At 54.9% G+C, this 24,248-nt stretch overlaps 9 protein-coding genes across 9 annotated transcripts; 4 read left to right on the top strand and 5 right to left on the bottom strand.

The window, feature by feature from the left end:
• The first annotated feature begins 625 nt into the window (after window positions 1-625).
• spt5 (transcription elongation factor spt5) lies at window positions 626-4,200 on the top strand. Its single transcript, XM_025630212.1, has 5 exons — window positions 626-822; window positions 893-1,132; window positions 1,239-2,716; window positions 2,769-3,511; window positions 3,567-4,200. The coding sequence occupies exons 1-5, from the start codon at window positions 724-726 to the stop codon at window positions 4,187-4,189; spliced, it is 3,183 nt and encodes a 1,060-aa protein (XP_025488645.1). The 5' UTR covers window positions 626-723; the 3' UTR covers window positions 4,190-4,200.
• A 567-nt stretch (window positions 4,201-4,767) lies between these two features.
• On the bottom strand, window positions 4,768-5,151 carry BO82DRAFT_156924 (uncharacterized protein). The gene has a single exon (XM_025630213.1). The coding sequence runs from the start codon at window positions 5,058-5,060 to the stop codon at window positions 4,830-4,832; it is 231 nt and encodes a 76-aa protein (XP_025488646.1). The 5' UTR covers window positions 5,061-5,151; the 3' UTR covers window positions 4,768-4,829.
• Window positions 4,778-7,796, bottom strand: triA (putative mRNA capping nucleoside-triphosphatase). The gene is made up of 3 exons (XM_025635999.1): window positions 5,986-7,796; window positions 5,480-5,929; window positions 4,778-5,408 (listed from the first exon to the last, which is right to left on the bottom strand). The coding sequence occupies exons 1-3, from the start codon at window positions 7,453-7,455 to the stop codon at window positions 5,244-5,246; spliced, it is 2,085 nt and encodes a 694-aa protein (XP_025488647.1). The 5' UTR covers window positions 7,456-7,796; the 3' UTR covers window positions 4,778-5,243.
• Window positions 7,797-8,374: 578 nt separating this feature from the next.
• Window positions 8,375-10,330, top strand: BO82DRAFT_357361 (acyltransferase family protein). The gene has a single exon (XM_025636000.1). It carries the CDS (start codon window positions 8,470-8,472, stop codon window positions 10,162-10,164), a length of 1,695 nt encoding a protein of 564 aa, XP_025488648.1. The 5' UTR covers window positions 8,375-8,469; the 3' UTR covers window positions 10,165-10,330.
• Window positions 10,331-10,419: 89 nt separating this feature from the next.
• BO82DRAFT_317502 (WD repeat protein) lies at window positions 10,420-13,103 on the bottom strand. The gene is made up of 4 exons (XM_025632611.1): window positions 12,003-13,103; window positions 11,350-11,950; window positions 11,213-11,287; window positions 10,420-11,166 (listed from the first exon to the last, which is right to left on the bottom strand). Exons 1-4 carry the CDS (start codon window positions 12,780-12,782, stop codon window positions 10,736-10,738), a joined length of 1,887 nt encoding a protein of 628 aa, XP_025488649.1. The 5' UTR covers window positions 12,783-13,103; the 3' UTR covers window positions 10,420-10,735.
• A 167-nt stretch (window positions 13,104-13,270) lies between these two features.
• On the top strand, window positions 13,271-15,144 carry BO82DRAFT_156982 (putative pantetheine-phosphate adenylyltransferase). The gene has a single exon (XM_025630214.1). It carries the CDS (start codon window positions 13,454-13,456, stop codon window positions 14,669-14,671), a length of 1,218 nt encoding a protein of 405 aa, XP_025488650.1. The 5' UTR covers window positions 13,271-13,453; the 3' UTR covers window positions 14,672-15,144.
• A 966-nt stretch (window positions 15,145-16,110) lies between these two features.
• BO82DRAFT_156984 (F-box domain protein) lies at window positions 16,111-18,205 on the top strand. The gene is made up of 2 exons (XM_025630215.1): window positions 16,111-16,662; window positions 16,721-18,205. Exons 1-2 carry the CDS (start codon window positions 16,308-16,310, stop codon window positions 17,878-17,880), a joined length of 1,515 nt encoding a protein of 504 aa, XP_025488651.1. The 5' UTR covers window positions 16,111-16,307; the 3' UTR covers window positions 17,881-18,205.
• On the bottom strand, window positions 18,095-21,724 carry BO82DRAFT_357366 (putative regulatory protein Ral2). The gene has a single exon (XM_025636001.1). The coding sequence runs from the start codon at window positions 21,365-21,367 to the stop codon at window positions 18,530-18,532; it is 2,838 nt and encodes a 945-aa protein (XP_025488652.1). The 5' UTR covers window positions 21,368-21,724; the 3' UTR covers window positions 18,095-18,529.
• A 942-nt stretch (window positions 21,725-22,666) lies between these two features.
• On the bottom strand, window positions 22,667-24,162 carry BO82DRAFT_157033 (peroxiredoxin). The gene is made up of 5 exons (XM_025630216.1): window positions 23,773-24,162; window positions 23,590-23,698; window positions 23,269-23,521; window positions 22,957-23,209; window positions 22,667-22,897 (listed from the first exon to the last, which is right to left on the bottom strand). The coding sequence occupies exons 1-5, from the start codon at window positions 23,793-23,795 to the stop codon at window positions 22,867-22,869; spliced, it is 669 nt and encodes a 222-aa protein (XP_025488653.1). The 5' UTR covers window positions 23,796-24,162; the 3' UTR covers window positions 22,667-22,866.
• Window positions 24,163-24,248: the final 86 nt, after the last annotated feature.

The following is a 24,248-nucleotide window of genomic DNA, read 5'->3' on the forward strand; positions in this document are numbered from 1 at the left end:
CGCAAATAAAATGAAAGAAATCGAAGTGCCAATTGCAGGAGGGAGAGGAAGGCCGATGCGGTTGAGTGAAAGGAAGGCGGTCCGGCGGGGCGGAAGGACCGAAAATGACATTTGCCTGCAGCAATCATCCATTCAATGCTTGATGCCTTCTTCCACCTTTCTTTCTCTTCCTCTCCATTTAACCCAACACTTACTATCTCTCCTTCGGTGTCCTGTTTCGATCGCAGCTGGTGTCTGGCACTTTAATTCCAGTGCGATACAAATCCACTTTCCCTGCTCACCTCTTTCTTCTCAACAACCAGCTGGGTGAGAAGATCGCGCCTCGCGGAGTCGGCGAAACAACGGAAACTCGCCTCGCCGCAGCCCCCGAGGTGAAACCTCTCTCGCAACACTGCCAGCTCTGCGCGGTCTTTGCTTCTCTCGTTGCACCCACTGACTCTGGGGAAGAAGTCATATATTCTTAATACCGAAAATTCATCGATCCTATCAGAGATCTTTACCGCGTCAAGAGGTTTGTGGGAATTCCTGCTCAATATCCCTCCGACTTGCCTCCGTGACTGATCGACCTCGATATACGCTTCAGACATTCGTCTTGACACAACCCCACGATCTCAAACTTGACGAGACTACCACCTCCGGACTTCCATTCCGTTCTACTATCATCACACTCTGCGAATACGATCGTCATTCTTCCGTCACAAATCAATCGATCCTCCGTTCAACATGTCGCGAAACCTCATAGATCAGGACTTCGGCTCCGAAGAGGAAGATGACGATTTCAACCCCGCTCCGGCGGATGACTCAGACAACGAGGATGCGAAGGTTTGTACCGAGGCTGGGAAATGTGTGATGTCGGACGGATCAGGCTGACGCTGGGGTTCTTTTTCTGCAGGCGACGCACCGTCGTCGGGATGACGACGACGACGATGACGACGATGACGCTGATGTACACACTGGACGGACGGCACGGTTTCGCGCGGGCAGTGAAGATGACGCAAGAGGGCGCGGCCATGCGGATGACGACGATGAAGGGGACGACAACGATGACGAGGAAGGCGATGAAGACGACGAGGGCGAGGAAGATGAGGATCAAGATGAGGAGGATGAGGACGACGATGACGATGTGAATCCCGTGAGTGGGCTCTAGAGATTCCGGCGAACGCTTTTCTTTTTCTTTTTTTTTCGCAGCGGCTCGGAGAAAACGTGTTATGGCTAACAGGTTTCATCTGAATTTATAGAGACGGCCCGCGAAGCGCAGACGGAGAGGAGGTGTTCTCTCTTTCGTCGATACCGAGGCCGGTGTCGATGAGGATGAAGATGAGGCTGAAGACGAGGAGGATGAGATGGAATTTGGCGGGGAAATGCACCCCGATGATATGGACACACTGCCCGTTGGGGTGGAGACGGATGATCGTCGGCACAGACAGCTGGATCGCCAGCGCGAATTGGCGGCCAGTATGGATGCGGAAAAGCAGGCGCAGATGCTGAAGGAGCGGTATGGTCGAAACCGTGCGGCGGCCACCGATGCCGTGATTGTTCCCAAGCGACTGCTTCTCCCGAGTGTCGACGATCCGAGTATCTGGGGTGTTCGTTGTAAGGCTGGCAAGGAGCGTGAGGTGGTATTCTCGATTCAGAAGCGCATCGAAGAGCGTCCGCCTGGCTCTCGCAACCCGGTCAAGATTATTTCCGCCTTCGAGAGAGGTGGAGCGATGGCTGGATACATCTACGTCGAGGCACGCCGGCAGGCTGATGTCATGGATGCGCTGCAGGATATGACGAACGTCTATCCCCGGACAAAGATGATCCTGGTGCCCGTACGAGAGATGCCGGATCTTTTGCGTGTGCAGAAGTCGGAAGAGCTTGTGCCTGGCGGCTGGGTTCGGATCAAGCGTGGAAAATACCAGGGCGATCTTGCGCAGATTGAGGACGTTGAGACCAACGGTCTTGCTGTGACGGTGCGCTTGGTTCCTCGTTTGGATTACGGTCTGAACGAGGATATTGGTGCCCCTGCCATCGATCCTAAGCGGAAGCGTCCTGGCATGAACCCAGCAGTGGCTCGCCCGCCTCAACGTGCCTTCAGCGAGGCTGAAGCCAAGAAGAAGCACGCCAAGTACCTTTCTGCGACGTCTGGCTTGGGTGGCAAGTCATGGAGCTATTTGGGTGAGACCTACATGGAGGGCTTCTTGGTTAAGGACATGAAGGTCCAGCACCTGATCACAAAGAATGTGAACCCTCGACTGGAAGAGGTCACCATGTTCGCTCGCGGCGCAGACGACGGCACTTCAAATCTGGATCTGGCTTCTTTGGCCGAAACATTGAAGAACCAGACTGCCGAAGAATCATATCTCCCTGGCGATCCTGTCGAAGTCTACCGGGGTGAACAGCAAGGGTTGATTGGACGCACCACCTCCACACGGGGTGAAATTGTGACTCTGGTGGTCACGCAGGGTGACTTGGCAGGACAGACTATTGAAGCACCGGTCAAGACTCTTCGCAAGCGGTTTAGAGAAGGTGACCATGTCAAGGTAATTGGAGGCAGCAGATATGTGGACGAGCTGGGTATGGTTGTACAGGTGAAGGATGACACGGTGACCCTGCTCAGTGACATGAGTATGCAAGAGATCACAGTCTTCAGCAAGGACTTGCGTCTATCTGCGGAGACTGGCGTGGACGGCAAACTCGGCATGTTCGACGTGCACGACTTGGTCCAATTAGAGTGAGTTGATTTCCTTGGCTACTACTCATATCATGACTAACTAGCTATACAGTGCTGCTACTGTCGCCTGCATTGTCAAAGTTGATCGCGAGTCTCTCCGGGTACTGGATCAGAACGGATCTATCCGTACCATCCTTCCCACACATGTCACGAACAAGATCACGCCGCGTCGGGATGCAGTGGCCACGGATCGCAGTGGTGCCGAGATCCGCCTTGGAGACACAGTACGGGAGGTGGCTGGTGAGCAGCGCAGCGGCGTGATCCTCCATATCTACCGTTCGTTCCTCTTCTTGCATAATAAAGCGCAGGCTGAGAACTCTGGTATTGTGGTTGTGCGCACGACAAACGTTGTCACTGTGTCGGCTAAAGGAGGACGGGCTACCGGACCCGATTTGACAAAGATGAACCCGGCGCTGATGAGGAACGGAGCTCCTGGCGGCATGATGGGACCGCCTCAGCGAAGCTTTGGACGTGACAGGATGATTGGCAAGACTGTTCAGGTCCGAAAGGGACCCTACAAGGGCTTAGTCGGTATTGTCAAGGACTCGTCGGATTTGCAGGCCCGCGTGGAACTGCATTCCAAGAACAAGCTGGTTACGATCGACAAGGAACTTCTGGTTGTCAAGGACCCGATCACTGGCCAGACAATCGAAATGGGCCGGGGACGGGGTGGTGGACGCATTCCCAACGGCGGCCCCGCTGCCTCCCAGTCCGCATGGCAGGGTGGTCGGACTCCGATGGGTATGGGTGATTCTTCTAGGACGCCGGCCTGGGGTGGTGCCGCATCCGCTCGAAGTAAGTATCAATGCACAACTCCACTTGCACGCATACTGACTGTTTGTTCTCACAGCTCCTGCATGGGGCGGCGTAAGCAGCGCACGCACGCCTGCTTGGAAACAAGACGGCTCCCGCACCTCTAACCCCTATGATGGCAGTCGCACCGCCTACGGAGGAGCCGGAGGCTTTGGTTCACGTACACCCGCCTGGAATGCCGGCGCCCGCACCCCCTACGGTGGGTCTGGCAACAGTGACTTTGACGCCTTTGCCGCCGGCTCGCGCACCCCGGCCTGGGGCGGTGCCGGTGCCAACGCCGGTGGCAGGACGCCTGCCTGGGGAGGAGCATCCGCCAGCAACGGCAACAAGGGCTACGACGCCCCGACACCCGGAGGCAACTATTCCGCCCCCACCCCTGGCGCCTACGGCAGTGCCCCAACGCCTGGAGCGTCGGCACCCACCCCGGGTGGCTGGGCTGACAGTGCCCCGACGCCCGGCGCCTTCAATGCACCCACCCCCAGTGGAATCTCGAAACGAGGGGGGTACGATGCTCCCACTCCCGCCGCGTTCGACGGTGCGGGCAGCCACAGTCGGCCCTACGACGCACCGACTCCGGCCGGAGCAGCCGCTACTCCCGGTGCCGGCTACGACGGTGACGACGGAGGACCACGCTACGAAGAGGGAACGCCCAGCCCTTGAAACCGCCACTCTTCACGCTTCTCACGAATTCATCAATAATCTCCACAACCCAAATCGACGAAGGGCGACAAACCTAGGTACAGGAAACTTCTTCCCGGGAAAATATAGATCACCAAAATCCGTTGTTCCACACCGTCTGACAGAGGGCGTGTCTTGTACTGCTTTTTTCTCTTTGCATGCGATGGACGATGGATAGGATGCATCCATCGTATAGCTTAACTTCCCTGATCCTCGAAATCCCACACACTGATTTGCTTTCGCTGGCATTGTTGTTCTCTTCCGAAGATTCGGGTGTTGTTGCTGCTGCTACTGCTGCTCTTTTTTTTCTTTTTTTTTCCTTCTTTTTCTTTGTTTTCGCGCGGCTTCTGGATTAAACAAACATCGTCGCAAAACTTGCATAACCATTTTGTATCATGTGTATTATTCTATCTTATCTACTTACAAACCCCCCAATCTTCATCCTATTTCACTCTCACCTCGCCTATTCCTTGAGTCGGGGTCTTGTCACTCTTGTTAGAATCTAATACGTAGAAGTTTCTACACAACTACCAATTAAGAAAGTCGAGGATCTTGGCTCAAATCATCCAGTCAATCAATAAATTTCCCTTAATTTTATGAAATAAAAAGGCAGTAGTCTAAGTCAAGGTAGGTAGGTAAAGATAGGAATGCGGAGGAGGAAAAAAAATAGAGACGGGGGAAGGGGAAAGAAGCTATATATGATACATCTGGTATACATCCAATTCGGAAAAGGAAAAAAAGAGAAAGCCGACCCGAACAAAAAAAACAAGGTTGATATCAAGAAGAATAATACACGCATGTTCATTTTCATAAGAAACTTGAAAGTTCTTTGACTCTGTGAAACAGAAAACATAAACACGGAGGGGGGGGGGTCAAAGAAGTTCCGGATGCAAATGTGTAGGGTCGTTATATGCACATCAGATGGGGACTTTTGTGACCGAGAGAGGAAGGGCGAAGGGCGAGAAGTGTTAAGGTGAAAAGGGGGGAATAATACGCAAGTGTTTGAAACAAAAAAAAGTCAATGGAGGTAGATAGGTCACGGAGGGACTTGACGGGCCAGAACGCGGACATTATCCAGGAACCCTTTGATGAGGTCCTCGTACTGATGTTGCTCCCCGTTCATGGCCATCTGGCCCTGGCGACGGATCTCGGCCGCCGAGACTTCGACCTCGAGTTCGTGCTCAAACTCGCCTTTTACGGACTAATTGTGACAGGTCAAGTTAGTCAAGGGGGCTATTGGGGTCGGGGAATATGAGGGGAAACGGAGCGTACTTCAGATTTAGCTACCTGGGTGAGATCGATCTGGTAGGCGAGATGGCGGTAGCTCATCCGATCTTTGTTGCGATCCCCTCCGCGACCTCGCGCCGGGTCGACAACCGTGAGCTGGCTCACGTCGCCGTCGTAGTTCATTTCGAGGTTGACACTGATGCGCCAGTCGACGCAGGTTTTCGGGCTGTGGATGTCCAGGTCGGCGATGCGGCATTTGACGATCTTGGCGAGGACCTCGTTGGTTCTTTGGTCCACAGTCACGCGGACCTTGGGCTTGTGGCGAGGGTTCAGGTTTTGTCGGATCACCGGGGGCAATTCGTTCGGGGAGACTTCATAGAAGGTGTCGCGCTCTTTCTTGTGGGCATATGAAATGGGGATGCGGGGTCGGTCGGCCTGATCCAAGGACCTTTTGACGGCTTCATTAAGGAAATTGTTCATCGCTTGATGTTGAGCCTGGCCTTGCATGTTAGTGGTGTGATGATTATCCGCGGGAGAAGAGGATTACGTACCACGGTCATGCTACTTTCAAATGCTGTCCGGAAGCGTGGAAATTGTTTGTTGATAATTGTCTCGGTCAGAATAGGCAGCTGGACCCGATCTCCACGATCCATATCGATGAGTTGGCCCAGTTTGGCCTCCACCTCGATGATGGGCGCCGACCCCGCTGCTGCTGCTGCTCCCGCTGGAGCTGCGATGGCGTCGTTGCGGACCACGACATGCCTGAAGAGAAAGTCGCACACATCTTTCGTGATCTCTTCGGTGGGAAACTCTCCGGTGATGGAGGGCTCCCACGGTCCCAAACTGCCAGGCTTTTGAGGCTCGGCCGCTGCAGAAGGCGCACGGAGGGCCGGGGCCGGGGCCGGGGCCGTCGTCTTGCTGGGCGGGTTATCGTTCGAAGCTTTGATGGATACGGGCACAGCAGCGGCGTGTGCGGGACCTTGAGCAGCCGAAGCAGCCCGCTGTCGCAAAATCCAAGGATTAGACGCAGTATCGCGGGCGTGCTTGGGGATGGGAGGAAAGGGATTCGGGATGATGGGGCCGCGGCCTTTGGTACGTTCCGGCCGCATGGCATAGATCGGGGGTGCATCGAAGCGACGACGCTTCCGTACCGGAGGTTCGTGCGGACTGGAATTACGATGCGCCTCTGCAAGAGCCATTCCATTCTCGCGAGGGCTGGTTTGGGTGGGTATGGCCGATTCTGGATAGCTGGGAGCCCGCGTGGTCTTGGGGCTCACACTGTCTTCTGAGCCGCGTCGGTCAATGGAACCAGGGTACGGCCGCGGAGTCTGGTCTCGAGGACGCGACAGACTGGGCATCGCAGTGGGTGACATTTGTATCGATGCCTCCTGGCCGGCCCAGGGGCTGGAGGCGCGGTTCGAGCGCGTGTCTTGGCCTGAAGAGGGCGGGCGCGCAGCTGAGGAAGGTGATGGTTGAGCATAGGCAGCAGTCGACCCGCGTGGCGTGCCAGGCAGAGATCCGGGTCCTGGCGGTGAAAATTGCTGGGAGGCAAATCCAGGCGCAATTCCGGCGGTTGAGGGACTTTCCTTGGGGTGAGATGCATGAGTCATGGGCGTATCGTGGGACAGCACCGATTGAATGGATTGGGAGCGCTGCTGAGGGGGGTTGAAGGAGGAATCGCGCGAAGAACCGTAATGACCTGGTTGTGGGCTCTGACCTCGAGCAGCTTGCGAACCAGCCGAGCGACCAGGGGTAGGCTGATATTGATAAGGAGACTGCAGCGAGCCGTAGGAGGAAGAGCGTTCGGGAGAAACATGAGGCCGCTGCATTGATCCCCCCGGGAAACCGGCCGGATAGGAGGCGGAGGTAGCGGACGCCGCGGCAGGAACTTGTTCGCGCGGACTGTAGACGGCATCGGATGGCTTTCGTGTAGTTTGCGCCGATGGCGATTGCTGAGGTTCCGGTGGAGGATTGTTTGCATTGCCAGCAGTGTCGCTATTCAACATCGAGCGCAAATCCATGGCGGGCGCGTTCTTGGAGGGACGAGGAGGAGAAGAGTGCGACGAGGCGGTATGGAGGAGTTGCGTAAGGGGATTCAGGCGCTGCTGTAGTATCTGCGCGATGATTAATCCTGTTGAAAGACGCAAGTGATAGGCGAAGAGGGCGCGAAGGATGAAGCTGAAGTGGAGGCTAAAGAAAGTCGAAGAACGAATCCGGACATGGAGGTAGACGCGGACGACGACTTCTCGAGAGGGTGATATCGGGAAACGAGATAAGCGCGATGAGGTAGAGATATAGTAGTAATCGTAAAGGAAGTGATCCAAGTCGAAGGGTATGAAATGGGGGGATGTTGGGAGGTTGAAGAAACAGCGTGAGGGAGGATAAAGAGAAGAAACGAAAGAAGGAAGCGAAAGAAGTTCGAGTTGAGCTACGCGGAGGAAGTATAGAGCAAGCAAGAGAGGGAGGAGAGTTGGCCATTTTCTGACTCCAGGAACACCTTTTGAGTATCTATATATGTGCATTGGCAACAGATGAGCTATAATTGATGTGGCTTCTACTATTAATCTTTGTTTAATTTTAGATTCATTTTTATTTCTTGTTTCTTTCAATCTGTTTTTATTGAAGTCAGTTAAGCTGGCCTCAAAATGCGGCAATTCAACTTTCCTTCTCCTCCTCCGCCTTCCCTTTTCTCTCCTCCCTCATCTTCGTCTCTCTGTCTTTTCCTCTCCTTATCTCTCCTTCTTATCCATCATTCTCCCTCTTGCCTCGTCATTTCAGCTCCAAGCCCTTTCTCCCAGATTCAGGTATGTCCTCTATGCTTCTTACCCTTGTAACGTGGGACTACTTGATACTAACGACTGTGCGACATTCCTCTAGCATGTTCCTCTTGCTGCATCTCCCACCGTTTCTTCTCCCATGAAGCCGCGCGTCATCTCCCTCTTCTCTCAACCCCGCCGTAACGAACGCCTTGTCATTGCTCAATCATTTCACTCTTATTCATCCATAGCGGTTCGATTCTCACAATACAACCCATCATGTCGTTGATCGACAAGGGCCTTGCCTCGCCTCTCCCCGTTCACGATGTCCCTCTTCACGACCTTGAATCATCCTCCAGAGCCGCCGATCGTCGTTTCTCGTCGATGAGCAGCAGCTTCAGCACCAACAATCACAATGATAGCTTCCAGGAGTATCTCAGCCACTTTCTGGACATGGCGGAAGCTTTCTGTACCAAAGTGGCCATAGTAATCACCCCAAGTTACCTACAACAATACGTCGGAGGAACGCCCCGACCGGCTGCTAAACCACACGCCATCGCGGCCCTGGACGGACTGCGCGGCTGGGCCTGTCTGCTCGTTTTCAATTTCCACTTCCTCTTCACTTACACCTGGAAAGTCGCGTTGGGCTGGGGATTCAATGGGGAGAATTTCGCGCTCTGGCAGTTGCCTATAGTACATATGCTCGTCTCTGGTCATATCATGGTGGCCATCTTCTTCGTTATCTCCGGCTACGTCCTCTCCTACAAGCCGCTCAAGCTGATTCGCAGTCGCGCCTGGGAACAGACATTTACTACACTCGCCTCGGCTACATTTCGACGGGCCCTGCGCCTTTATATCCCGTCATTTGTGGGCATCACTCTTGTCTTTCTGGCCGTGCGCTTGGGAGCCTTTCACCCGTCCCGGCGCGTCCTGGTTGAGGGCCACACGATCCTGGGCACTAATGAGCAGCATCCACCCATAATGCGCTCCTTCACCAAGCAGTTCTGGGATGGCTACTCGACACTTGCACAACTGATGGACCCCTTCAACTGGTCTCTTTACTACAACAATTACAACCCGCATCTGTGGACCATTCCTGTCGAATTCCGCAGTTCCATCGTCCTTTTCCTCACTATCTTAGGCACCTCGCGCCTCGCGACTCCCATCCGGATCAGTCTTGTCAGCGGTCTCATCTGGTTTTGCATGCGCTTCGGCCGCTGGGATGTCGTGCTTTTCCTGTCTGGCATGCTCCTCGCAGAAGCTGACCTCATTCACGGCACATGGGAACAACATCCCACCCCTGCCAGCACATCCTCGAGTACGACCACGACCGCAACCATCGACGACGATCCCAAACCTCAACTCCGCCGCTTTCTTCCTGCCAAATCTCATTCCTACCACTACCCTGTCCTCTCCCGCCTTTCCACCCGCCGGATCCCTTATCGCAACATCTGGTTTGCCCTCTTCATCATCGGCCTCTACCTGGGCTCCACCCCGAATACCGGCTATAAATGGACCCCGTTCTACATGTGGACCTGGAAAGTCACTCCCAAAACCTACCCAGAACCGCACCGCTTCCCGCAAACCATTGGCGCCATCCTCATCGTCGCCAGCATCAACCACTCCCCGGAGATCCAACGCCTCTTCACCAACCGCCTCTCCCAGTATCTCGGCCAGATCTCCTTCGCCTTTTACATCGTGCACGGCCCCATCCTTCACGGGCTGGGGTACGCCCTCATGCCTCGGCTGTGGACCATCACCGGCCGGGCGACGAACTTCCAGGCCGGACTCGCGTACCTCCTCGGGTGGATGATCTGTTTGCCCATCGCCCTGTGGGCAGGTGATCTGTTCTGGCGAGCGGTAGATATCCCCAGTGTGAGATTTGCACGGTGGGTGGAGGAGAAGGTCATTGTCAAGGGGCCTGTATCTGTGTCCAGGCCTGCGCCCGTGAGCAGTGGCGAGCGACGGGATTGATTCTCTCCCTCTCTGTCTGCTGCCGCTGCCGCTGCTTGTTTACTATCATCTACTTCTAAATGTATTCCCTGCTAGGATTTCAGGTTAGCGGGCGTCACTTCATGTTAATTTTACTGGATCAGTCGCGGGTTTGGCTGTACATATTTTAGTCTCAATTCTATTCTGGGTCCATCATCTGTTTTCCCTTGTAAAGTGCATGTGGGAACGCACATTAATGTGGAGAATGGAATCTTATTCTGTTCAAAACAAGCATACCCAGCATTTATGGTCTCAACTAGATCTCAATACATCTAAAAGGAAAAGAAAAAAGGGTCGTTCGTTCATTCATTTACTCGTACCATGCCATATACCAAAGGTCGCCTACGCGGGTCAAGTCTCCCCGCGCGCTATATGGGGCTTCTGTTGCCACGGGACGTCATCTCAATCATGCCTGTCCCAGAGCCCATCCCAAATAAGACCAGTACCAAACATAACATCAAGGGGGGTAAGTCATAGTCTGAAACAGAAAAGGACAAACAAAATCACATGCAAATGACGATCTGTCAAAAGTCTAGCCGATGTATGAAGCTATTCATAGAGCGACTCCCCAGAGGCCTCGCCCGCCACAAACTCCGAGCCAGTCGCGTGGATGTCCGGCTGGCGTGGTCCCGCCCTGCGGCGACCAGCTGATGTTCGATACCTCGTAGTCACACTGCCAGGCAGCTGCCGGGCCGCGCTCGCTCGTGGGCGTCGCGGTCGGGGCTCCCGGTGGGTGTGCGCCCGGCGGCACAGGCGCTGCGTTGTGTTGATTGATCAAGTCCCAAAGCAGAACGAAGCAGTCATCTGCGCCCGAGGCGAGCACGCCGCGACGATTGGGGGACCACTCCACCGAATTGATGGAGGAGGCGTGTCCCTTCAGCTCCAGCAGAGCTTGCCCCGGCTGGCGCACATCGAGGACCCTTACGATGTTCGAGTCTTGCGAGAACGTCGCCAAAAGGTGCGAGTCATGGGGAGAGGCTGCAGTAGTGAGTACGTATGTCGTACGTGATAAATTCAAAAGCTCACGTACCTGCAATGCGTAGTAGAGGTGGTGGCCATGCTGACTGTGCAGGCGCGGAAGGACTGCCATTCCCGGGACTCATCACTGAGAAGATCGTTGTGAATAAGGCGAACTTCGTGACTGCGGATATGATAGGGATGCCTTACATTTCTCATTCTTCTCGGTGGGCTCATAGATGATGGTACTGTGCTCCAAACTGCGAAGATCAAACATGCGAACGCTCCCATCGGCACCGCAACTGACAAAGACATCGACGCTGTTGGCGCAGAACCGTACGTCGTACACCTCCTTATCGTGTGCGATCAGTTGCGTTTTGGCGGTAAGTGTGGGAATGTCCCAAATTGTGCACGTTGTATCAATGCTGGATGTGATTATGAGGCTTGGAGAGATAGTGTTCCAGTCCAGGGATGTGATTGGCGCGGTGTGCTCCGGAGACTTTGAGTTCGACAGCAAAGCCAAGGGTTGCAGCTTCGCGGTCGGTGCGCTTTGATTATTCGACCGTGTGATCGTGTTCGAAGCCGGCGCTGGTTGCGAAGCAGGCAGCGACCATAACCGGAGATGATCGCCAGACGTTGCCAGTAAGTCTGTGGATTGTTTCTGTGAAGAAGGCGGCTCCCAGAGAATCCGAGTCACAGGATATGAATGGGTGGCTTCCGCAGTTTTGACATACTCCAGCTTAATGTCCCCAGCCGCCGCATCTGGTGTATCCGGGTCGGGAGCGGTCCAGTGGGTGTCAACAATTTGAATCTGCGTTCAAATTAGCACCATCGCTCATCCTTAAGGGAGACCAACCTCATACATAGTTGTGATTATCTTCCAAGTAACTTCCCATGGCGATCTTTCCGCCAAAGGAGCCAGAGTTGCCGGGCACTGGCCACTTGCACCAGTCCACTGCGTATATGGGCCACGGGGCGATATAGTTACTGTTGGTAGGCACCTGGTTCTCGCTATTGTTGATTGACATCATTCCCGAGGTCATCATCGTGTCGCTCAACAAATCACCGGTTGGCCGGATATCAGCAAGGCCCAAGGGGGAGTATTTGGCTCCCAACGGAGTCTGCGGCGGGTAGCTAGCACCCGGCGACGAGCCCGGCTGTTTGTATTTTGGCTGATCAAAGCCTGCCGGGCTGGATCTTGAGTGTCCGTGAGAATTGACCATGCTAGAACGCGGGTTTGTTGACTGTTGCACTGCGGACTGCGGCTGTTGCGGTTGCTGTGGTTGTTGCGGCTGTGATGACGGTGCTGCGGGAGGCTGCATGGGGGTCGACAACTGAGGGAGAGTTGGAAGCACTGAGGGGGCTGTGTTCATGGACACTGCTGGTGGACGGTTGGAGTTGCCTGGCTGCAGTGCTCCCGGTAGATGACCACCAGCAGCGCTGTTGCCGCCTCCAAATTGACCAGGCTGTGAGCCGGATGGATGTACATTGATTGAGGGAACGTGGTTCTCGGCGCCCGACACGAACTCGTGGGGCATGGACTGTCGCTGCAGATTGGGGGCACCGGACGGGATATGCAGCTCCTCCGGGCGCCCGTACGTTGTGGCCCGGCGAGGGTCGAAGGGTTGGGTCGGATTCGACATGACAGCGTGGAATTCGAGTAGTTCGAACCGTATTGTACCCTAGCCACGCGAATGAGCTCAATTGAAGCTCCGCCTGAGAAGAAGTTCAGGTGTGAACGGTTGTGGACAGCGATTATCAGGTTGCGAGGATTAGCTTGGGAGGGGGGAATGGAGGGCGCTAGGAGCTCCGACTGTACCAGAGACAGTGCACGCTTTAAGTCATGTCAGAAGGGGACAACAACGTGAACAAATTCACAAAGACATTCTGAAGCTGAAAAGACTCAGAATAAATGCCTGCATAGACCGAACAGGCCTGAAACGAATGAATAAGAGCAGTTGAATCGACGGGGAAGAAGGGAAGGAGTTGGGAGCGAGCGAGAGAGATAGAGACCACAGGGAAGTCACGGGGACTCTCGCGCAGGCTGAGTCAGCTCAATCGCGGGGAAATCCATCTTCGGCCATCATTTATTGTTATTTCTTGCCGAAATACTACTTACTGAGTACTTCATCTGATACTTACTCCCTTTTCAAATCAGCAGAAACATCCGACTGCCATCGGCTCGTCTGTGGCTCTGGGTCTGCTGTCAGTTCGGCTTCTGATTCACCTGCTATCCTCCAGCTATTCCTATCGATAATTGCAATTGCTACAGGCAACCATTACTGACAGTCATTCCCCCGCATATCAGTACAATATGGCTTCCGAACTGACCTCGGCCCTGCTGTTGCTGCCACCTCCGCCAGCAACCGAATTCGACCACGTCAAGTCTGCATACGAGGCTATTCTGTCCACTGTCTGCTCTACCCTTCATCTCAAGCTAGACGGGTCCGACCGCGTGGCTACACTCGATGTTGCACTTTCCCTACCAGGCTTGCTCGCCCCGTCCTGTCGACCCCGCACCAGAGCGTTTGCAAGCCTGCAGTCGATCCTTGAAGGCATATACCGTTTGATTGGGATTGTATGTATCGAGCACAAGATCGAGTTGGATATGCCTGGAGGTATCGATGCACGGGTCATACTCCTCGACTATGATGTGGCTCGGAGCCCGGAAAGCATCCCAGCAGTTCCGCGCGATGGCCCGATCGTCGACCTGCGGTCTCTGGCTAGGTCAGGGCGACCATGGAAGTCAATTTACTACCCTGATAATCAGATAGGACAGGATCTGGCCGCAGCCTTTAGTAGCTTTTATTCTCCGGTGGCAGACTCTAAACTCTCCAACTCTGGTTCATTGCATGCCATCCCAGACGCACCTCACTGGACTCCATCAGAATCTCTTGTGACCCTAGGCGATCTCCGCGAAGCCACGTCGCCCTATACAGTCGCTGTAGGGGGCACGTTCGACCACTTTCACATTGGACACAAACTATTACTGACCGCGACAGCACTTGTCCTACAGCCCGTGGAGGATGCTGGTGCGGGGAGAGAACGAGTCCTCGTCGTGGGAGTGACCGGCGATGAGTTGTTGGTAAAGAAGAAGTATCCAGAATTCTTGGAAAGCTGGGAAGAACGCAGTCTTAGCACGGGTGCCTTCTTGACTGCCATCATGAATTTCTGCCCTTCCAAAACCAGTCGACCTCAGCTTGAAAAGGCCCTGGAGCCTGGTCCCAATGGAAAGTACATCCTGATGAAATTACGGCCCGATCTAGTTTTCAAGTTGGTGGAGATAAAGGATCCATTTGGTCCTACCATCACTGATGAAAGCATTGGTGCCCTTGTGGTCTCCAAGGAGACTCGGGCGGGCGGCGCTGCAGTCAATGATGCACGAACGAAGAAAGGATGGGCACCGTTGGCTGTTTTCGAGGTCGATGTCCTGCATACGACGGAGGTGCCTCCCGATGACGCGGAGGACTTTGCATCCAAGATAAGCAGCACGGATATCAGGCGGCGGCGGATGGAGAAGGCTTTGCAATGAATGATTGGCGCGAAAGTTCCCGAGATGCGCGATCTCGATGCGGGAAATTAGTGGTGATCTGAGCCAATCGTCCGTGCTGGTGGAGAGCGGACAAAGCAAAGGTCTGTTCGACAACAGCAATGATGATGATGAGGTCTAGATGGCCATGGCAGAGGACGATTGGACAGCACGAGATCTGATGTATCTCCAACTATCTATCTAGTCCAGACTGGAGCTCGACAGATCCAGATAGGTGATGGAGGATAAGGGGCGTGGAAGGGCCCTTGGCTTTTCTCCTTTCCTTGGTGGTGTAATTTCTAGACCGTCTCGACCCCGTGTATTGTATATAGCGTTGTTTGATCCTGTGCGCTTTCTCGTCCTTCTTTCTCTCTGATCTAATCTTTTATCCTGTGTTTTCCTGGACTTACCTGGCTGGCGACGCCAACACAGACCGAAGGAAACGAGACAGCGACAACCAACCAGCGGATCATTGCAGTGTTTGGGCTTGCGCCTGGGCTCGGGGACTACTGGACTACGGCGTTTTAAGTGCTGCTTAAGTGCCGGTGATCCTTTTTTCCCCTCTTCCTTCTTTCACCAACTACTGCAAAGAGTCGAACAGGTTAACAACCCACGCGATGAAGCTACTAGGTACTACACACTACTGCTAGTCGACCCGAACGGGCAATGCGATTGTTGGCCAATCTCTCAACCTCAGATCCACTACTTTTCTTCACCTGTGCATCTTGACAAGCAACCCTCAACCATCCATATCTCCCTTCCCCCTTCCCCACCGCATCAATTGTTCCCCTCCCCTCTCCCCCTGGTCTATCTATAATCTTCCGCGACGTGGTCAAGCCGCAGGGACGATGAAGGCTTGTAACGACTGGCCGCCATGAACTGCAATTACTTCCAAGCGGGGTTCCCTTGCATCTGGGCGTCTGCACGTATTTGACTCTTGCTGTCGCATCAGTATACTCCCTTCCGTCGTCCCTTCTCTGCCAATCCTTCTCCTCCTCGACCAGCTTTCCTGCAGGTTCGCGCTGGATAACCGCATGCTCTTGCGATCATGTGACTCCGGTATACGCCCCCCCGGTCGGCCATCATCGAGTCGTCTGATCCCGCCCGGGGCTTCTGCAGGCCTTGACTGCGATAATGACCACCCGGTGTGCTCGAGGAAATGAGCTTGCGGTGGAACGCTGTCGATTTCTGGTCAGACACGTTCAACCTGCTGCTGCACGCGCGTTGGCTGTGGCCCGCCATCATCTTTTGCAGATGACAGAGAAGGAGAGAGAGTGTGTGTGTCTGTGTGCCTCCAAGTAGAAGAGGGGATGTATCACTTTCGTCCTTCCTTTTCGTCACTCTCTTGGTTTTTCCTTCTTCAGGGATTTTTCATCCTTATTTCTTTTTCTCTCCCAAACATTAAATTTCGCTGCTGTCATCCGTCTTTTCTCTCTCTTTTTGCTTATTTTATCTGCGACGCTTCTTTTGCTCTTTTAAACCGATCGTCGCCCCCTTTACATCTCCTTAATCTCGTTGAATATCCGACAACGCATTGCCCCTCAATTTGCCTCCTACGCTCCAGACTTGACTTGGGATTCCATGTTGGTGCGAGTGGCCCAGGCAGCCGAACACGCTGCTGCTTCGCTGTGCGACAAACATGGACCAACCGCGGCATTTTGACGACTTGGCGGACGAGCTCATTCAGGACATCCTTTCGTTTCTTCTGGGCTTCGAATATCTCTCCCTCGAAGCCTCCCCCACGACTTCGCACGGTTCCTCGACTCCACTGAATGCCCGATCCCCCCATGTATACGGTGAGAAGTCGGAGTTGGACCGGTTCCGACTCGTCTGCCGAAGGTTCATGCGCATCGGCACACCGCAGAAATTCCCTCGCTTTGTGCTGCGGTTCTCATCGGATGGATTCCGGAGGCTAGAAGAACTTTTGAGCATGCAGCTAGCCTGCCATGTTAGAAATTTCACGTACATGGTGCGACCCTTCTACCAAGGAAGCGGTACCGTCTCTAAAGACCCGTCATCGTTGAGTACCAGGAAAAGCTGATAACCGTCTAGGTTGGCCCAATGTTCTAGAGACGGTTGATACAGACAATTTTCCCCTCTCGTCGACCCATCGACATCGACTTCACGACCAGAAGCGTATCGTCGAGGCGAGTCACGATTTGTTATTCTTGCGCCGCGCGATCGGAGCATTCACATCCCTGCAGCAGGTCAAGTTGCTACGATTGCAGGATGAGGCGGACGAGCAAATGCTGGATTGGATTCACGAACACTCATTGGGCGGAACAACTCGACTAGACTGGGAGCCAGCGTGTACCAGAGCCGTCACCAATTTGAGCATCGCGCTCTTGGAGTCGAATTGTGATGCGGTTAGATTCGTGGGACCACAGATCAGCCCGGAGGCGACTGCGAAGCTGTTACAAGCCCCATCAACCAGTCTTGCTGCATTGGGCGCTCGACTGACGAGCCTAGACATCACCTTTTCTTCCACTCTGGATCTGTCCACGCGTATGGACACCTTATCCAACGTCTTCTATGATTTTTTCCTGGCCGCCAAAAACCTGACCGCGATCCACCTCGGCTTTCCGGTCCACGCGCCGCTCGACCTGCCGCTCGAACACATCTTCCATCGTCTGCAATGGAAGCGCCTCCGCACGCTGAGCATCCAAGGCTGGCGCCTGGGCTCCGACGAGCTGATGGCGCTCATCCGCCGCCACCGGCGACCGTTGCGAGATCTCCGGCTCGCCGGCATCTACCTCCGCCCAGGCGGACGCTGGCGCGACGTCCTCGTGCTGCTGCACGACGAGATGGACCACCTCGAGCGCCTCGATCTCCGGGAGATCGATTACATGAACCACTTCGACGCCTACGCCCACGGCCACCACAGCCACAACCATCATGCACCCACCGCACCCAACGGCAACAGCACCGGTGCGGCTGGTGGCTTCCACACGCCGCCGCCGACCCTCGCCATCGTCGTGCAGCCCACGCCCCACTCCCCCTCGCGCGACGCCGTCCTGAACGTGGATTCCCTGTCGTTCGCGCCGCGCGGCAGCACGCGGCGCTCCTTCGACCGCGCCACCCTGGAGCAGTTGCGCACCTACACCCCCGAGGATCTGGGCGACACGGGCCTCCGCGTGCGCCAGGACCAGTGGTTATTCTGGAAGGCGTGGGTGCTGTCCAGTGCACGAAGTAATGTCCATCCGAGGGGTTGAAGTTAAGAACGTCTTATCTTATGTTTTTTTTTTTTTTTCTTTTTTTTTCAAGAACGAGATTTTCCCTTTCCTTTCTGTGTTTTGCAGTTGTATGTTACGGCGTAGAATTGAAGACGTGATACGTGGATGATAGTTGGATTCTCTGGGTGGTTCACGCTTGCAACATCTTCCGTACGTACCCGTGACCACTGGAGGCTGCAGTACCTACAGTCCAAGTCACAGTTGATTTCTGAGGCCAGAGGCCATTTCCGAAACAATGACCTGCGCAATTGGGTATCCCTACCCAACAGATACCCATTAGGTACTGTACATCTTCACAACGCATCCATGCCACTCAAACCAACCCACGTGGCCGAGTATGGAATAATCCTTCCCTCTGACTCAAGCCATCCACCCACCCAACCCACCAAACAAAACGAAATCAAGTAGTAATCCAAAAGAGATATGTCATGCATCGTTCATCATTACTACCTACCAACTTTGCTTCCGGCCCCCAAATTATCCAGTCCAAGTGAAGTTAGATACAATATATACTCGAATATGGAAAACGCACGCACTTTCTCTCTCCCGCTCTCTTAGAATGAAGATCTTTCAATGAAAAAAAAAAAAAAAAGGAATTCCTGCAAACCCCAATGCTGAAGGCCTACTACTACTCCACTCCGTTCCCATTCAAGCTCACCGCCGCACTACCCGGTTTCACCCCATTACTGCCGTTGGGCGTGGGGTTGGCCGTGCGCTCCCGCAGCCGGCGTCCCTCCATCAGCCCGCGAAGACCCCGCTTCTGCAGGCCGATGACGCTGCTGAGGTCGCCGGTCCAGATCTCGCGCTCGGGCCGGAGCTCAGCGTCCGTGTTGCGGCGGTGATGCGACGAGGAGCGGGCGCGGCCGGCGGATTCGCCGCCGCCGTACTCTGAGTCGGACTGGTCGAAGCTGGTGTTCGTCGAGGCCGAGGCCGAGGTGGCGGTGCTGGCGTTGCTCATCGAGTCCTCGCGGTCCCGTTCGCGCTCGAGCTCCACCTCCCGTTCGCGTTCGCGTTCCCGCTCGCGTTCCCGCTCACGTGCGCGCTCGCGGTCGCTGTGGCGTTGGCGGCGGCTGAAGATGTTGGTGTTGATGCGGAGAGGGATGCCGCGCGAGGTGGAGGAGGCTCCGACGCCGCTGGCGCTGCTGACCGTCGAGAGGGCGGCCGACGCGGTGGTGCCGTGTTCCGTGTCGGACGAGTCGGAGGTGAGGTGGCTTTGGGCTGCTGAGGAGGGTTGCGTGGTGGCGGTGGTGTTGGTGGTCGTGGTGGTCAAGGCAGAGGGGTCTTGCGCGGCAGCGGTGGCGGCCGCGTGGGCGCCGTTGAGGGTTTCCAAGGTGCCACCAAGCCCGCTGGCGAACCCGGTCCCACGGCCTCCTCCCGCGGCCATGGCGGCCGCGTTGAAGACGGCCGCGGCGTTGCGGCCGTCGAGCATTTGATGGAGGCGTTCGACGGTGGCTTCAAGGAGGCCGTCGACCTGATAGGGGCGGGCAAGTTGGAGGAGGGAGCAGAGAATCTGTGGGGTGCAGAGAGAGGAGCCCACGGCGGGAAGGGAGGATGTGTAGAAATAGTAGACGAGGACTTGGAGGGTGAGGTAAGTGTGAGGTAGGTAGAGTACACGGGGACGAGCGGTTGGCGACAGAGAATGCGCAGAGGGTATCTCGAGGTTCGCTAGTAATGATTTAGAGGTGACGGAGCGGTTACTGACAAGCGTGCTGGCGTTGGAATAGTTGCTGTTCTGACCGATTGAGGGGGTGATGGTAATGCTTGAGTTGCGGCTGGGATACATGGCAACCGCAGGACGAAGAGTAGCAGGGTCAGAGACTCCCCCATCGCAGGATTCGCGGAGTAGTTGAATAAAGTAGGGACCCCATCGGCGTGTCAGGATGCGCGAGTTGACGGGGATGCGTTCCCCTCCCACCGCTTGGAGCTCCATATCTGCCATTTCAGGTAGCGAGTGGGCGAGACGGCCTAGTTCGTCTGAGGCTACAGAGAACGGTCGTCCTCCAGAGGTCAATTTGGTGAGCTTCGACTGGAGAGAAGCCGGTACAGACGGCGCACTGTAGGAAACGTAGCCCGAGGTAGGCGCAGTCCGGCACGCATTGTTGTAGAGACCGAAAGCCTCCAATTCTACCATGCACACGTGTGAGAAGTTGATACGCCGGTGGTTATAATCTTCCACCAAGCTGCGTTTCCGGTGGCCCAGAATAACAAACGTATTTCTTCGCGACCATAGGACTCCGCGGTTCCAACTACCCTGACCGAAGACCGATCCGCCAGCATCGATTCGACCCCAAGTGAGAGTCTTCAAGTCCAGTGCCCAGAGAGCATATTCCTGCTTCGAGGAAGTCAGATAGGTACCACTGACAACGAAATGACCATTGATGACGCCTCCGTTGGGGAACCTCAACCCCGGGGGCGAGGCCTGACTTTGCATGGGTTTCTCGACCAAGCGACCGTCCGGCAAGCGTACTTGAAGCTCCAACTTGACATCCAGAAAGTTGTAATTAGAGTAAATAAGCATAGGGCATCCCTCGACCTGGGAGTCCTCAATGGGCTCCTGTGCATCTCGATCCTCAGCCGCAGAGCCAATCTCCGAGACACTCATGCCCAGCAAGGGAGCAACCACGCTGCGGTAAGCACCACAGCTGCGGCCAAGCGTGCTAGTGCTCATCCACTTCAAACTCCGAAGGTTGAAGACACTGATCTGCTCGATATAATGATTGGAACTATCTTGTCCTCCGACCACGACCATCTCGGCACCCCCAAAACCATCAATATCCACTCCGATCGTGCCCTGGTGCGGATTCGAAGACGCCGGGTTATGGTGTATAGCCGAAAGAGGTGCGGTGGCTGAAGTGAAATGGGCGCTGGAGGGCAGAATCGTCGCACAGTGTGCATAGCGACCCTGGGGGGAATCGATGGCCGGGACGCGGGTCCAGGTCCGGGTGGGCACATCAAAGATGTGGATGTCTGACATGACCACGACTTCCGGTTGAGCATCCTGACCCCCCGCTCCCCCGCTCGCAGCAGCAGGGTCCTTGGACACATTGAGAGCAGGCGACATACCGCCATAGCAGACGAGTTTATGGTCCCCCAGGGCGCAGACACTGTGAAAATACCGCGGGCGGGGGATATCGCCGGTCGCCTCGATCTTGGTCCAGTGACGCCGGATCAAGTCCAGCTCGTATATGTCCGACGTCAACTGCGGACGGCTCTTGGAGAGCACCCGGCCTCCGAACACGTATAGCTTATCGCCTAAAATGGTTGTCGTTGCGCCCACAAGAGGGTGCGGCTCTCTGCCGGTGGTCCGACGGACATTGCATACCAGGCCTGACAGGTTGATCGGACCGGAGTTGGAGGATTGCGGCTGCTGTTGGGTTTGCTGAAGTCGAGGCGAGATCCCCGTCGCAGATGGGTCGTCTCTGCCTGTATCCAAGAAGCCCAGGCTCGACTGGCTTCGGGACATCATCTTGGAGGGTATTTCCGAGGTCTGTTTACCTTCAACCCGCAGGAAAGATGAGTGAGCGCCTTGTAATCGAGGAGACCGCTCGGTAGAACTTGGTCGCTATCGTAACTCTTTGCGCGTATCGTAGGAGAAAGTGCCGCCCGCTTGTAGTACCCAGGGACAAGGGTTGCTTTTCCGGGGATATGGCGTTTAACGAGAGGAAGGGAAAGGGTCGAGGCGATCGAGGATCATCACAGTCGTAAAAGAGGGTTAGACGCCACCCTTGCGTGCCACAGCAGCACAGACCTAGAAAGAAATTTTGACAGCAACGTTGGTGGGAAAGCGGTCGGGTGATCTTCGACGTCTAAATGGGACTGGGGGCAGTGCGACCGGAGGAGGGATGATCAGGGGGGGGGGAGGGGACAGGCGGGCGGAAAGTCGAACTCGATCGGTATCGGTGACTACTGTCCCCGCTGCGGAGGAGAACGGAACCAGATAGTCCAGTTGTTTCCTTATCAATGAGATAGACAATGCTTGTGAGGGTGTGACAAATGCTGCGAGGATCACCACGACCTCAGCACAAATTTATTGTTCGAATTGATGGGGGAAGAGATAGAAGGATTAAGATTGCGAGAAGCGACCCTATGAATAAAAAAAGGCGGGTGGGGAAAAAGGGAAAGGAGAAGGAAAAGGAAAAGGAGGAGAAGGATTGATTCCAGAAAGGAAGGCGGTCTGTCCAACAAACTACGGTCCAGGCACGTATTGTACAAGACCGACACATGGAAAGTCAATTGCCTTTTTACTATGAGTATCATCATCATCATCATCATAATCATCACAAATGTCATCTACACAGTTCGCATGAATGGGTCCTCGGATTCCCACACCCACACCCCCAACATCTAGTCACCACCAGTCCACTACCACGCAGCCACCTGTCCTCCAATGCGGCTCAGCTCAGCGGTGGGCTGCCGGTGCAGTGGTTACTCAAACAATCCTCATCCATACGAACCACTGGCCCCCATTTCACATACAGAGAAGTTCTAGACAATGGCAACATGTGGCTTACCGTCAGCTGTTTCTGACCTCAGAAACAAGCCCCTCTGCCTCCCATATGAGGTGAAGTGAACTATGCAGGACGACATAGCAACGACCTGATGTTGTTATCGCCACCCGGATGGACCCAGACGGCCAACCATGGCTCCAATCCTCCCTTCCGACTGTGTGCGGGGACTGGCAGCTCGTCCCAGGAACCTACTGTACAGCCTGCAGAAACACCACAGACTCCAGCAGATACTACTGGCCAGGCTGGGTTCCTGCATGCATAAAGATCAACTTCCTGCAGCCGGCCTTGAACTACTCCTCGCTACCCCATCTGGAACCATAGGGTATAAAATATTATCTCATATTTTTTCATAACTTTCGTATCAAATCTGTCTCCCTTTTCTCAGCACCAGTCCTGTAATCGAACTGCACCACTGCAAACATCCTTCCAATCTTCGGCTGAACTCGACATTTTTGATTTACTGCTTCAGGTTGGTGAAACGAAGGTAACTTTCGCCACGAGTTAGTAAAGCCAAGAATTGTCAGGCTGGGGGCCAAAGGGTACTCACGGCTTGACAATGCGGATGTCGCCGAACTTCTTCTGGGCCTCCTCGGTGGAGACGGGGGGAGGGATGACAACGTCATCGCCAGGAGTCCAGTTGATGGGGCAGGTGACGCCGTGCTTGTCGGTGGTCTGGAGGGCATCGATGACACGGAGGACCTCAGCAGTGTTACGGCCGGTGGAGGCGGGGTAGGTCATGATGAGACGGATCTTCTTCTTGGGGTCGATGATGAAAACGGAGCGGATGGTGAGAGCCATGCCTGGGGTTCTGTTAGCGGACGGGCAGCCAAAACGAAGCTCGGAAGAACCAAATACACACCCTTGGAGTCAACATTGGTGGTGTCCTGGTAGTCGACCATGTCGTACAGGTAGGCAACCTTGCGCTCGGGGTCGGAGATAATGGGGAACTTGAGGTTGGAGCCGGTGACCTCGTCGATGTCCTTGATCCAGGCGTGGTGGGACTCGGTACCGTTGGCACTCAGACCGATCAACTTGACACCGCGAGCAGTGAACTCGGGCTCGAGCTTAGCGAAAGCACCAAGCTCGGTGGTACAGATGGGAGTGAAGTCATCCTGTTCCAATGGCGCATGGGTTAGTCACCGGTGCCCTAACAATATAGTTCGGAACTCCAATCACTCACGGGGTGGGAGAAGAGAACAGTCCAGCTGTCGCCGATGAAGTCGTGGAAGGTGATGGGGCCGTTGGAGGAATCAGCCTCGAAGTTAGGGGCCTCAGAGCCGAGACGGAGACTATTTGAGAAGAGCCGGTCAAAATTGGCTTGATCTATACAAACACGGTCAAGGTGAGCAGCGGGTCAACTTACGGAGGAGCACGATCCTGAGCCATTGTGAATGGTATGGTAGAGATTTAGGGAGGATGCGGGTAGAAGTGGTGAGAAGGAGGGAGGGAGTGAGTGAGTTGAGGTACGAGGGGAGCAGGGGGGGAAAGAAGGATGAAAGAGAGGCTAAATAGTTGCGGGTGCCGTGGACAACATCCCCGAATTCGGACACACTCTCTGGTTTCCCCTCAATGCTGGAGGGCTGAGAACTGCCTGCCCCTCCATGTTGGAACTGGAGGGAAACCCCCCTCGATCACGCAATCTGCCACCGCTTCTGGGGCAGAACACAGTCATTGGTGGGGAATGAGCTCATTCTGGGGGGAGCTGATGGCGGACTGTGGCGCTAGTCCCGTTCAGGCAAGGAGGGGCTTATCAGCAAGAACCATGGGACGGATGGCTAACCGTGGAGTCTGGACACTGGCTGGGCACCGGCACTCTTTACTTGATATAGTATGTAGCAG

The sequence above is a fragment of the Aspergillus uvarum genome (genome assembly GCF_003184745.1).
Source record: "Aspergillus uvarum CBS 121591 unplaced genomic scaffold BO82scaffold_56, whole genome shotgun sequence".
Lineage (NCBI taxonomy): Eukaryota > Fungi > Ascomycota > Eurotiomycetes > Eurotiales > Aspergillaceae > Aspergillus > Aspergillus uvarum.

Bases quoted from the DNA above. Each gene is read 5' to 3' on its own strand.
- spt5 (XM_025630212.1), top strand. From the start codon at position 724: ATGTCGCGAAACCTCATAGATCAGGACTTCGGCTCCGAAGAGGAAGAT. The intron at 823-892 runs GTTTGTACCGAG...CTTTTTCTGCAG, and splicing joins CAGACAACGAGGATGCGAAG to GCGACGCACCGTCGTCGGGA. The intron at 1,133-1,238 runs GTGAGTGGGCTC...CTGAATTTATAG, and splicing joins ACGATGACGATGTGAATCCC to AGACGGCCCGCGAAGCGCAG.
- BO82DRAFT_156924 (XM_025630213.1), bottom strand. From the start codon at position 5,060: ATGTTTTCTGTTTCACAGAGTCAAAGAACTTTCAAGTTTCTTATGAAA.
- triA (XM_025635999.1), bottom strand. From the start codon at position 7,455: ATGGATTTGCGCTCGATGTTGAATAGCGACACTGCTGGCAATGCAAAC. The intron at 5,930-5,985 runs GTACGTAATCCT...ATGCAAGGCCAG, and splicing joins TTGAAAGTAGCATGACCGTG to GCTCAACATCAAGCGATGAA. The intron at 5,409-5,479 runs GTACGCTCCGTT...TGTCACAATTAG, and splicing joins CCCAGGTAGCTAAATCTGAA to TCCGTAAAAGGCGAGTTTGA.
- BO82DRAFT_357361 (XM_025636000.1), top strand. From the start codon at position 8,470: ATGTCGTTGATCGACAAGGGCCTTGCCTCGCCTCTCCCCGTTCACGAT.
- BO82DRAFT_317502 (XM_025632611.1), bottom strand. From the start codon at position 12,782: ATGTCGAATCCGACCCAACCCTTCGACCCTCGCCGGGCCACAACGTAC. The intron at 11,951-12,002 runs GTATGAGGTTGG...ATTTGAACGCAG, and splicing joins TGGAAGATAATCACAACTAT to ATTCAAATTGTTGACACCCA. The intron at 11,288-11,349 runs GTAAGGCATCCC...CGATCTTCTCAG, and splicing joins CACCGAGAAGAATGAGAAAT to TGATGAGTCCCGGGAATGGC.
- BO82DRAFT_156982 (XM_025630214.1), top strand. From the start codon at position 13,454: ATGGCTTCCGAACTGACCTCGGCCCTGCTGTTGCTGCCACCTCCGCCA.
- BO82DRAFT_156984 (XM_025630215.1), top strand. From the start codon at position 16,308: ATGGACCAACCGCGGCATTTTGACGACTTGGCGGACGAGCTCATTCAG. The intron at 16,663-16,720 runs GTACCGTCTCTA...ATAACCGTCTAG, and splicing joins ACCCTTCTACCAAGGAAGCG to GTTGGCCCAATGTTCTAGAG.
- BO82DRAFT_357366 (XM_025636001.1), bottom strand. From the start codon at position 21,367: ATGATGTCCCGAAGCCAGTCGAGCCTGGGCTTCTTGGATACAGGCAGA.
- BO82DRAFT_157033 (XM_025630216.1), bottom strand. From the start codon at position 23,795: ATGGCTCAGGATCGTGCTCCTCC. The intron at 23,699-23,772 runs GTAAGTTGACCC...CTTCTCAAATAG, and splicing joins GCTCAGGATCGTGCTCCTCC to TCTCCGTCTCGGCTCTGAGG. The intron at 23,522-23,589 runs GTGAGTGATTGG...CCATTGGAACAG, and splicing joins CTGTTCTCTTCTCCCACCCC to GATGACTTCACTCCCATCTG.